Source organism: Actinia tenebrosa, unplaced genomic scaffold (genome assembly GCF_029948245.1).
Source record: "Actinia tenebrosa isolate PJP-AT-01 unplaced genomic scaffold, QUT_ActTen_1.0 PGA_scaffold0__85_contigs__length_37466705, whole genome shotgun sequence".
NCBI lineage: Eukaryota > Metazoa > Cnidaria > Anthozoa > Actiniaria > Actiniidae > Actinia > Actinia tenebrosa.
Window position 1 is genome coordinate 13,331,584 of NW_028292569.1, and position 12,451 is coordinate 13,344,034.

At 37.0% G+C, this 12,451-nt stretch overlaps 2 protein-coding genes across 3 annotated transcripts; one reads left to right on the forward strand and one right to left on the reverse strand.

The window, feature by feature from the left end:
• Nucleotides 1-757: 757 nt before the first annotated feature.
• On the forward strand, nucleotides 758-2,694 carry LOC116301746 (uncharacterized). Its single transcript, XM_031710858.1, has 3 exons — nucleotides 758-1,013; nucleotides 1,650-1,862; nucleotides 2,415-2,694. Exons 1-3 carry the CDS (start codon nucleotides 771-773, stop codon nucleotides 2,670-2,672), a joined length of 714 nt encoding a protein of 237 aa, XP_031566718.1. The 5' UTR covers nucleotides 758-770; the 3' UTR covers nucleotides 2,673-2,694.
• A 596-nt stretch (nucleotides 2,695-3,290) lies between these two features.
• Nucleotides 3,291-11,577, reverse strand: LOC116301745 (metabotropic glutamate receptor 3). 2 transcript variants are annotated; one of them, XM_031710855.1, is made up of 4 exons: nucleotides 11,165-11,577; nucleotides 8,096-9,947; nucleotides 6,923-7,840; nucleotides 3,291-5,009 (listed from the first exon to the last, which is right to left on the reverse strand). In XM_031710855.1, exons 2-4 carry the CDS (start codon nucleotides 9,792-9,794, stop codon nucleotides 4,885-4,887), a joined length of 2,742 nt encoding a protein of 913 aa, XP_031566715.1. In that variant the 5' UTR covers nucleotides 9,795-9,947; nucleotides 11,165-11,577; the 3' UTR covers nucleotides 3,291-4,884. The 2 variants fall into 2 exon arrangements, with proteins under 2 accessions (XP_031566715.1, XP_031566717.1); XM_031710857.2 differs by lacking the exon at nucleotides 11,165-11,577 and having other exon boundaries at nucleotides 8,096-10,016.
• Between the last annotated feature and the right edge of the window lie 874 nt (nucleotides 11,578-12,451).

Below are 12,451 nucleotides of genomic sequence, written 5' to 3' on the forward strand. Positions count from 1 at the left end.
TAATTTATGGATTCCTGGTTTGAGAAAAATTATCCTGCAGTTAGGAAAACAAAATAATACCAGCTTCTATTCTTATTATTTAGGGCTTTTAAAAAAGCCATTTTTGTCCTTTAATGCGTTAAATTTCACAGGATTCAAAGTCCGTATGGAAATAAAAGTAACATTTATCCAATATTCCCTATAGTTTATTGTAATATTTTCTAAACATTTTCGTGTGAAATGTTAGTCCACCTGACAGGATATGTTTTAGACATGAAATGAAAACAAATTATACCCAACCTCCTAACATATCAATAAACAATTGACATGCAACTTCAAAACTCCCAAGCTGACTGACCAATTTTTTTTTACCAATTATACAAGGATATGTGAAAATGCACTATAAACAGATGAGTAAATGAGAAATTTAACGAAAAAATTTTTACATTTATCAGGTTAAGATATTTCTGCTCTGTTATTTTTTATTCAAGAATATTAGTTTTTATAGATGTTTATGAGAAGCGGAAATGGTAAAGGGAGGGGAGGGTGCGTATTGTCAAGAAAGACCACAGGGAGGCCAATTTAGAAAAAAGACGAAAATAATAATTCCAAAAAATCGATCCATCGAATCTTTTTCATTTGAGGATAGGAAACTGTGCTAAATACAGTGTCTGATACATGCGATTGGAAAGATCAAACAAAAATGCCTGCTTTACAACATTTTTTTCGCGCGCTTTTATGCTGTCGAAATACTCTATTGGGATCCCTGTGGAAGGATTCAGATTTTCAAGATGGCGTCTTCAATGTTCAGAAGAGTTTGTTGTTCGTCCGCAATAAAAGCGATAAATTCAGGACTAAATCTCACTACAGTCCGCTTAGGAACACACAGGAAGTTTCCAACGAAGAAGGTCGTTAATCCTTTTGTACAACGAAGGACGGATTTCATCAAGAAGTTGGTTTTAGCTCTGGTTCAATTTGAACGTGTTCAGACCACGTTGATGAGAGCCAAGGAACTTAAAAAATATAGTGACCTGGTGAGTCAGCAATGGATCTGGAATATTGCCATTTAATTTTTCCAAGAGTTAGAGGAACGATATGCCTTTATAAAGCTTTGAGCAGTTCATATATGTTACTTGGGTACTTGGTGTCTAAATTAGCTTTGCTGTGAAAAATGGGAGGTGTTATGCAGCAAAACAAAACTAATTTATTGCCATACACTATTTATAGATCAGTTTTCCTCTTTGCAGATATGTGACTTATACAATTATTACATCTTATCCCTCGTGAATAAAGTCATCACTATCATCACTATCATCACCACCATCATTATCACCATCATTATCACCATCATCATCACCACCATCATCATCATCACCACCACCAACATCACCCCCATCATCATCCCCGTCATCATCACCATCATCATCATCACTATCACCATCATCATTATCACCATCTTCATCAACATCATTATTATTACCATCATCATTAACATCATCATTATCATCATCATCATCATCATCATCCTCACAGTCATGACTTCACGAGACAAGTCATAAACAAAAACAACTTTAATAATGGCTGACCACTACCAGTGACATATCTGGCATGTGAACATATTCAATAAAAGATATGAATTCCTTGTCTGGATTTTTTATTTTCTTTCATAGCTTATAACACTTTCCCAAAGAAGGTCACCTCCCCCAGACCTGGACATGATACAACAGGGTTTTATCCTCAATGAAGCAGAAGCCTTGGAAAACATGATAACAAAGAGAATCATTAATAGGCGAAGTAAGAAAGTTATAATTCAGCCAAAGGAGTTGTCGGAGGAAGAGTTTGTGGCAAGATGCAGAGAAGAGGCATCGAATATTCTAATGGGGGTAAGTTCTCTTTCTTTATTGTTTGAAAAGGGAAACATCGAGGCAAACTGAATTTGTCTATTCCCAAATGATTTGAAATGGTATAAGATTGAGATAATAGATGTTTGTATGGCCTGAAGTGGATGCTAATGATGCCCCCAGTCATGCAAACATCTGTGAATTTGTCGATTTTAAACTAAAGATTTCTTTGCCGACATAACAACATAACACCTGACATAATGAATGTTTGTAGGGTTGCTAAAGTAAAGGTGCTTTTTCTAGTGGTGGTATAATAACACCTGACATAATGAATGTTTGTAGGGTTGCTAAAGTAAAGGTGCTTTTTCTAGTGGTGGTATAATAGCACCTGACATAATGAATGTTTGCAGGGTTGCTAAAGTAAAGGTGCTTTTTCTAGTGGTGGTATAGGTTTTTAATCTTACCTCGTTTGAGTTTTCTTCCACCATTTTGGCAAACACTCTATTGAATGGAGTTATTCCCAAATCATTTGAAATGGGACATCATTGAGCCTATCTAAGATGTTCATGTTTCAATATTTTCTTTTCAAAACAGAACAAAGATGCCCTTGTTAAATTGTACGGTCCCTTGAAGGAAAGATATGAGGATAGGTATGGCGGCTTCACCAGAATAATTAAAATCTTATCTCCAACTAAATCTCCGTATCCACAAATGGCTTATGTTGAATTAATTGACAATGACCTTGAGCCTTTGCCAGACTTTCCAGTTATTAAAGAAGGTAAAATAACAGTGTATGGAAGTAATTCAGAAAGTGATTCCGAGAGCAGTGAAGTGATAGCGGTTGGACATTAATAAAAGGTTTTGAAAATGTAAAGCTGAGTAGTGAATTTTTTTTGTGTATTCCTCCTTTTTTCTCTAAGGGATTCAATCAGCCTCAATGTGAGTAGAGTTTTTTAGATCTCTCCCTTTATTTAAGGGTTTTTCTCACAGGGTTTTCATCTGCCTTCAAAACTAAATTCAAATATAATGCATGGGTTTTCTACGTATGCCATGACTTAGATCAGTTCAGTAGATGTTTCAGGATACCCATAAAATTTAAATTTATTTTTAACCTATGATAGAGCAGTACACACCAAATTATATAAATATTTTTATTGCGCTTTTAAAATCTAGCGTTACTAACATCAAAAATTAGCAATGCAGTTGACACATTTGTTTTATTTACATCTTATATAAAAATAATTTAATTGGCAAGAAGAAATTGATATTAAATATCAAAATAATAATCAGAAAGTTTTGCGATGGGAAAAAGAATTTAATCTTTTGTCCATGATCTTTCCATCGCCCTCTTTGTTACCTCTTATTCAGCTAACTATCGACTCTGAACCTTATTTTTATTCCCATGTTTTTACCTGTCATAGTTTATCTTTAATTTGAAGGTTAATTTAAGTAACCATTGTCAAAGCTACAATAAATCATCTACATTTTTAATCAGTGGAATAATCTTTGCAATCGCGTCAAAAATTGATACTTAAGCATATTGCTTACTGTGTGATACTCCAATCAGGACCACTTTGAGAAACTAGTATCATTAACCAATCATATTGCGACATATAGTTCAATATTTTTAACCAGCCAATCAGATAGCATATGATATAATGAGAGCGTGAGAACACCATAATCTGATTGGCTAAGACATGTTATCATTTCAATCTCTGTCTGGTTTACTGTTATCTGATTGGTTAGTTTTATTCAAGTGATCCCGGTTAATGTGTTCGCACAGTAAATATTAAAAATATTTGTCTTAATACTTTGCTGATAAGAATTTTTCAAAATATAAATGGGCAGAAGTAAAAGTTTGTTAAAAGGTTTGAACGTTTTTGACAAGTGTTGTCTTCATCTTTGACAAGTGTCATCTTTTCTGAAGATGACAGTTGTCGAGAATGTACAAAACTTTTAACAAACTTTTACTTTTGCCTATATATATTTTTTATATATTAATTACATTTTGTGTGGCAAGATTAAATATATATATATAAGCAGCAAGGCAATGTAGCACATGTCACACAAGTAAAATCAGTGGTGCGAGTAAAGATTAAAGCCCCACAAGTTAATGGTAGGACTGTGGAGGTATTGTTGCATGCTAATATGGCACACGTCATATTATGCAACACAGAATTCACAATCATCCCACTACCACTGCCATCACAGCATAGCACAGCACATAAAACTCATAAGAGCTGCTTTATGCATAAATAACATTTTTTAAATTAAATGGTATAGTGTGTTGCATAGCAACAGTTGTCATGGAGATACCTCAAAAGCATAAAATTTTAAATAATTTTGTAACTCCTTAGTTGCAAGTTATTTGCATCAAATAATAATGTTAGACAAAGCAAATTAAAGTAGCACTAATAAATACGCAATACATTGCTGTATCAAGTCAAATTCTTCATGTTTGCGATTATTCCAGTAAATAATCAGTAATGTCACACCCTCTAAAGAGCACTGCCGAGATTGGCCAAAGCAAACAATAGTTTTCATTGTCACCTTGTTCTACTTCTATTCGTTTCTATTGTAGTCATCCAATTGGTTTATATCTTCTTAGAGCTGCAACCTTGCCCTAATCAAGGGTGATGTATCAGCAGTCCACTCACCTATGGCCTCTGGGGTCTCGGGTTTGATTCCATCACATGTGAGCCCTTAGTTTGAGATTTTGTTCTAAGTTTTCTTGCTTTTCTCCCTCCATGAAACCTAGCAAACCAAATTCCGAATTCATCCGAAACTTAAATCTATCAGTTTTCTCTGTAACCACAGAGTGGGACAATCATGAATGGAACCCTCAGATCCATACTAGGTGAAAGCTCAAGATCGAATTGGAATTTAGAAGTTGGTTTTTGCGGAGGGAGGAAAACCGGAGAACTCGGGAAAACCCTCGAAGCACAGGAGAGAACCAACAATCAACTCAACTCACAATGAACCCAGGTCACATTGGTGAGAGGCGAGCACTCTCACCGCTACGCTGCCCATGCTTCCCATGAACTTTGTCAATGGAGTAACTAGACTATCGACTTAAGTAGAACACTGAATCTGGCAGGTTCTTGTGGGGAATTTCCTTTTCTTTGACTCCTACTGGGTTGTCAAATCCAAGCTCAACTTGACTGAGTTCACTATCAGATTTAGTTCGTCCTGGAATGATAAAACCACTGTTAAAACTGCACTCCTGAACTTTGTTATACCAAGGGTGAGCAGTACCATCCCATCCAATGGATAATTGCTATCCAGTGGATACGAGCATCATGTTATCAACTGGATAAGAATTTATCCATCAGGGCCTGGTTGTACAAAGCCTGGGTAGCGCTATCCAACAGATAAATCTTATCCAGTGGATAAATTTATTCGATAACAACATCAACTTATCCACTGGATAAGGATTTATCTGTTGGATAGTGCTATCCATTCTTCATACGCCTGGGCCCAGATAGGGCTATCCACCCTTTGTGCAACTGGAACCTTTTTGAAACATGCACGCGCTTCACCAGAACATTGTACCTTCAATGTGTACATAAACAGTAAGCTCAACGCTGAAATAGACCTTTTGGGCTTGGGTGCAGTGTCTCATTTAAGACCATGTGCCATTCTTCCATTGAGAATCTTTTTAATCTTTATTGTTTGCTCATGTGAAGTGACATGTCACATGAATATGGATAAACTCACACAAAGAACCATTAATGAAGTAAATCATTAGTACATGCATCCGTTACCTATGTACCTTTACCTAACTGCCAATTTTTGTCTTGTTTAGCGCATAGCAATGAAAACAGTGATAATGTGTTATTTGAAATCACATTCAATGTTAGATGAGTTAGTAGCAATCATGATAAAAATTAAAAACAATGAATAACGACACAACTCAAGGCAGTAATGGTTGATCAGTTTATTGAAAGTTAACAATCAAAACATGCATGCAATGAATTACAATCCTGGTCAAACCAGTTAGTCAAGTTACAATGAACAATTTTTTGTTACCAATGATATTATTATCATAACCCTATAATATAACAGCTATATATGTATAATGTTAAAAACTGATATTATCACACCGCATGCAATCTGTTAAAAAGCTTAAAGGATAGAGAAATCAAAACCTTTTGTGTTAAATAATAAAATAAAATACTTTAAAATATCAAAATATAATAATAATTAAAATCATTATAATAAATTAGTAACACCGATGCAACTCGCACTAGTTTTTAGCTAGTTATCTCTTCATAATAAATTATTAATAGCTTAATAGTTTAATACTGTACTAGTATCAAATTGAGTGCAAGCATTTTTGTATTTTCTAAGACCGGAAACATGATGCATTGTAGTTTTTTTGGGTATAAATGCATTTTGTTGCTCATGCCTTATATGGTGTTGTTTATACCCAAGCTAGACCAGAATGCATCATGTTTATCAAACTCAGAAGGCCCATTTAAAAGGTGCCAGGAATGGGATGCAATTGTTTTTGCCCTAGTTGGTACTATATTATTGCCGGATTTCCTGGAAAACCAGTCACCAGTCACTATCTGTTTTATGGAATCCCACTTGACACTCTCAGATTCCTCTTGGAATATCATCAAGCAATATAAATACAAATCATAAATATTAAACTCTGATAGATAAACGAAGATTAATATATGATAATGAAAGCCCAGAGATCATACTAAAAACCCACTATTGTAACCCTAAAATGATCACTCAATTTTTGATGGCCCAACCATTTTGAGGCACATAAAAAACACCCTTCCCACCGCAAGTAAACCATAAGTTCCTGAATTCCATTTCTGGACAATTCCCATTTTTCCATTTTTTCACAAAAAAGGAAAAGCTGTACTCAAACAGTAAATTTCAAAGTCAAATTTTGCTATCAGTGAAAGCTGTTCAGTAAGGGAATAATGGAAACAAATAAATAATATATAGAAAAACTATGGAACAGCCTAGAGAATGGGTAGAGAATAGCCACTACTATAACAAATTTTCACAAGTGGATTCACAAATACCATTATCATCGCCAATCACTCTATGAAGATGACGATGATTCTGATAAGTTAGCTTACCTGTATTCGTACTACTATCTTGGTCTGTCCTCCATGTTGTCTGGGAACGACTTCGTACGTTCCTCGTTGGCCTAAATATCAATATGTAGATCTTTGGCCCGAAGACACACAACAAGAGGGTTGTAGCGTTAAGAGTAATGTTCACACTTAGAGTGATAGTTTTATAGTCCTTGTCATTCACGCCAAACTGTACAGGCAAGAACGTCAGCCAAATAACGCATGTCGTGTAAGTGGCAAAACCGATGTAGCGCGCTTCGTTAAAGTTCGCCGGCGTTTTGCGCGTCTTGAACGCATACCACGTGCACAGGAAAATAAGCAGCATATTATACAACAGAGCGACCATGAGGTCATAGTTTTGAATATTACACGTCAATAACATATCGGTTTTTGTCGGATACATTCGGGATGCTTTCGGTGGCCACGTTACAATTCCGATTCCTGCGAGAATCATTTCAATTCCGACCAAAGCTGCGAGTATAGCAAGTTGGGAGAGTGGATTTATAAAACCTGGTGGTCTAGTGGAGCGTTCGCTTTTCTTAAAGATTCTTGCAATACGGTTTGTCTTGATGAGAAGTGCTGAATAACAAACACAAACGCAGAAACCAACCCCTCCTCTTTGAATGTAGCAAATGAATGTCGAGGGATGGAGAACGAGCGCAATCCCAACACCGTAGCACAAGAGCAAACCCAAAAGAAGCATGAATGTGAGCTCTCGACCAGACGCCTTGACGAGTGGTGTGTCGCTGAAGCGTACGAACACTACCGCCACCAAGCAAGTACAGACTATTCCTATACCAGCTATACATGTGACCATAATTGTCCAATTAGAAGAGATGTAGCGAAGATCCAGCATTCGGCATGTGGTGCGATTGAGAGTGGATGTCTCACCAATTGGACAAGAAGTACATCTTGTATAGTCTGCAGGAAAAAAATACAAAACAATTACAAATCTCCAATTCTAATATGGCGAGTTATTTTTGAAGGGCAAAAATAGATAGAACATAGTAGCTTTTTCTTTAAAAAATATTTTCTGAACAAGGAAAAATGTCTTGGGTTTCATGAGATGTATCTCGTTTTGGAATGGTAGGGTCGCGCGCACGTCGTATAGTAGTTTCCGTACAGTGATAGCGATTACAATTACGTTAAAGAATCTATAAAATCTGGAAAACTAACCTTGAACATACTCATCCTCTCCGCATGGCTTACAAGACCAGCAGCACGACTTATCTGTTTTTAACTCCCTGTAGTATCCAATCCCACATGGAACAGAGCAGTAAGACTCTATGGTACTTGCACTCTCATCTTTCTTGTATAACAGGGAGGAGACATCAACGAGCTTGTCGTCCCATGACGCGACCTTGATGTAATCACCTCTGATAAATCTAAAGATGTCATAACGACCTGAAGAGTCTCCATGAACGTCAAATCGTACCCTACCACTTGCGCCTTCAAACGAGGTGTTCCTCAGAGCCTCAAGCAAGATTGGGCCCATTTGGGATAGTTTCATTGCTGGACAAAGTCCTGTCATCGAAGGGCAAAGATCGACATATAGCCTATGGAATGCGTTTGCAAAGGCATTGACCGCATCGATGACAAATGGAACCTTATCGTCAAGGTACATGTCCTTTTCTAATGTTGCATTCTTGGGACAAGTAGAGGAGTTGGAGCTGATAGTGCAGTTGAAATGCTGCCCCCAAAATTCATTAAACCATGGATTAACTTTTGAATGTTTCTCTGGCGTAAGGTTCGTGAAGTATTCCCGGAAACCTACGTCTTGAACGGATTTAAGTCTCACCGTAATTGCGCCATTTGCTTTGTCTTCGATGTCCTCGACCGGGTGTCGCCTCGTCCCCCAGAACTCACTACCAATCCAAACAAATCGCCCAACAGCCTTTGCACGAGCGCTTGCCTCAAGAAGTTGCCGTATATCGTTGTCGTTGCAAAAAAGCACAACTCCACGAGTGTTTCGCTCTTGAATAAACTTTTGTATAATGACATCAAATTCATCCGTTGTTGGACTCTCACTTAGCCGGCCGGACGAGACTGTACAAATATTAGCAGCTTTGGCAAGAGTAAGGAATTTTTCTATGCCTCTTTCGGCGTAGTTACCATGCGAATGAACTGTGAAAACGGAAGTCCAGTTGAGTGCAACGATGATGTCGACCATAGCGCGCGCCTGGAGCGTATCAGGAGGAACAGTCCTTACAAAATAATCATATTTATATTTATTACTCAGGTCAGGACTAGTCGATGCGTAGCTGATCTGCGGCATCTTGAATAACCTTAAAAGATTAGCTACTTGGATAGAGACAGTGCTTGAAGCTGCCCCTATGACCCCCGCCACGATCTTGGATTGGTTTCTGTTGGCACCCTCGGGGCTTTGGCACTTGATTGGGTTGCGCCTCATAAGCTTTTCCGTTACAAATTCCAGGGATTCTTCTAATGCAATGGTGTCTTGGCCACACGTATCATGGATGTTAGCTCCAAGTGTTATGTTAGGTAACAAGGTCGTGTTCTCGTTGACTTGAGCTACTGCATACAGCATCGCTTCTAATCGATGTATCCCTCTCTCGCTATCCAGTTCACCGCATGACTGACCGAATATGGTATTGAGTTTCTGGTGGACGGGAAAAAGCCCGCCAAGTGTGATGTCAGCAAGCTTGTTTGGCGGGAAAATGATCTCTTTGCCGCGTGTATTTGACATGGATGGATTTAGAGTAGTATATTCAGGTACAGGAGCGCCTTCAGTTAACCCAACCACTCCGATAGCATTGCTCATCAAGGTAGAAATAACCAAAGAAAATCCTAATAGTTCGTACGAGCTCAAAGAGAGAAAAAATAACGGTGTCTTGAGATTGAAAAACATCATCATCGCAGGGGATCATTGGCCTTCTGAACTTCTACTTACGACTGCTCCAAATACCGACATTCAAGCATAGATATTCTAGCCATGACGTAACGGGAAGTCCAAAATCGAATAAGATAACATAATCAAGGTTTTTTGACAAGCTGGAGGACAGTTAATCTACGAGAAAGACGACCAAACAATGATAAATTAAAATGTAAATCATTCTAACTCATAAATAATCTACATGTTCCTTGTTAACTTCAAAATCCTATTCAAATAAATGAATGGAAATTAAAAAAAGTCGTCATAACAAGACTAAATACTGTGGACATTAAATGTTTGACTTTTTTTCAATTTAAACTGTGATAAAAGGAAACCGGAAGATGAAAAGAGGGAATTACCAAGCTTGTGGGCTTGAAATAACAAAAAGTAAATAACTCCCACTTAAAGTACGGGTCTTGTTTCGTTCGCTTATTCTTTCATTCCGCTTTCTTCACCACGTGTCAGACACTTCGTCTTTGATCGCGATATTCACTTCCTGTTAGCGTTGAAGCCCAAATTTTATTCATTCTGCTTTCTTTTAATCTCACTTCCTCTTCAAATCAGTTTGTTCTAAAAAAAACTGTTTCATTGTTGACGTTGTCAGATCTTTAAGTCTTACTACCAATAAAACGCAGAACTTTTGGGGGGATCGATTCTTATACAAAAATATTCAGTAAATAACGACAACTTGCTCTAGATTAATAACTTTTAGCGATCTTATTGATTCAAAGGAGTTTTCGATCAAAAAAGACGTAAAAAGCCGAGAACGTCAAATTAATAAAGTAAACAAAGTCGATTATTAATTTCCTCAAAGTGAGAAAAAAGCCCGAACTCGAACGGCGGCATATTAGCCAGTAATTATATGACTCGATATCGGCGGAAAAGGACTATTTATAACTAGAGGGGGGAAAACTTCAAATAAATTATTGAAGAAGGCAAACTAAGATTATAGAAAGAAAATTATTATGGCAAATAAATAATATAGACAGCAACGGGATAACTTAATCTTTGGATTATTAAATCAGCAAGAATTTTTTTTCTCTCTTCCTAGGCTTTTACTTATTTGTTTATTCTTTGGGGGCAACAAGCGAAAATTTTCTATCTTTGCCATTTAATGTTTTTACAGTCGGCTACTGAGAGAACTACTTAATGGTAATCACAGTAAAGATTACCGGTAATCAGTAAAGTTTTTCTTACGAAATGATTAGCCATCTTTACCGGCATTCAAATAGATCTTAATCTTTATGATATGTTGGATAGTTATAATTTTCAATATAAGTATAAAACCATTAGCTACAATTGATTACATGCGACTCCTTACTTACTAATTAAATACATGCATAAATACGTACCTTATATAACATGCCCGGCCAGTTTAGAGACGTTTCAAGTTAGATTTTTCCCTCAACAAGAAGTCTTCCACATAGGACGATAGTGGTGTTTTCATAAAAGAATTACAGCCACGAAGGAGAAAGCTCGTCTTTTCAACGATTTAAATTGAGATTGATCTTATTTACTAGACGGAGTTTGTTTACTGTTGGGTACCAAGCACGAAGGGATACAGTACGTTCTGAACCAAGCTTATTATCGAAATTAAAAAAATTATTCTAGCTCGCGAATTAAGGAAATATGTATAAGTTGTTAAGGACTCTTTCAGGGCTTATTCCTCGTACTATATGAAAATATTAGAAGAGCTTTCTCAGTATAAATAAGAACAGTTCCGATGAGTTTACAGAGCGACCGGTCCGACTGCGTGTTTGCAGTACATGTCGGCAAAGGTCGGCATTCGGTGGAGGTCGAACGGGCACGGACACAGCCGAACCGATGTAAACCGAAAGGTCAACGAAGACACTTCGGAATTTCTCGGAATACGATAACTAATCCGCCGTGATTGATTGAGGAAATGCTCTATTTATGTTAAAGAATTTTTCTTAAACTATGAATGGAAATTTTAACTTGGTGATCTAAGGAATGTTTGATCCTCAGGCAAATGGTTAGCAGACATTTTCATATTTTTACTGCCTTTCCTTGGCAGGAAGTTTTTGACGGGAAATCTTGCCCAGGCTCACACTTTACAAGATTTTTCCTGACAAATTTTTATGACAATAACCGCAAGTGAAAATGCAAAGAAATTCGCAAGAAAACATACAGCCTTGTAGAAGAAACTAAAACTAAAACTAAAAAAATATTAGTAACTCTATGAAGGATTCAAAAGACTAAAAATATCGAAAAAAATCGTCATCGTTCATTCCCCAATAACATGGCCCGCTGGCTTTTAACACATGATTCATACTGTGAATCTCATTACATGGTCTCAGCTTATATTACATGTTCAATTGAACCCAACGTACCCAGAACCTTTATACTTACTGCGCATGCTCTGGATACGAGTTTGAGCGCCTGACCGTGGACTTGGTCAAACTTTGTACAGCATTCACTTCTTTTCGCTCTAAACATGAATATCTACTCGCGCACATCAAATAAAACACGATAAAGAACATAAAACAATTAATATATTCTCCAGGGTTGTCTTTCATATTTCTTAGCTTCAAGCCATTTTCAGCGCGAAAATCAGGTTTAGCCATAGATATCTATTAACTATGGTTTAGCCAAGTTTAGCCATAGGGTTCGGTCCCCGG

Coding starts and splice junctions, on each gene's coding strand:
- LOC116301746 (XM_031710858.1), top strand. CDS start 771: ATGGCGTCTTCAATGTTCAGAAGAGTTTGTTGTTCGTCCGCAATAAAA. Junction 1,014..1,649: donor TTAAAAAATATAGTGACCTG/GTGAGTCAGCAA, acceptor TTTCTTTCATAG/CTTATAACACTTTCCCAAAG. Junction 1,863..2,414: donor CATCGAATATTCTAATGGGG/GTAAGTTCTCTT, acceptor TTTTCAAAACAG/AACAAAGATGCCCTTGTTAA.
- LOC116301745 (XM_031710855.1), bottom strand. CDS start 9,794: ATGATGATGTTTTTCAATCTCAAGACACCGTTATTTTTTCTCTCTTTG. Junction 7,841..8,095: donor AGAGGATGAGTATGTTCAAG/GTTAGTTTTCCA, acceptor TTTTTCCTGCAG/ACTATACAAGATGTACTTCT. Junction 5,010..6,922: donor AGATAGTAGTACGAATACAG/GTAAGCTAACTT, acceptor TTATCATTCCAG/GACGAACTAAATCTGATAGT.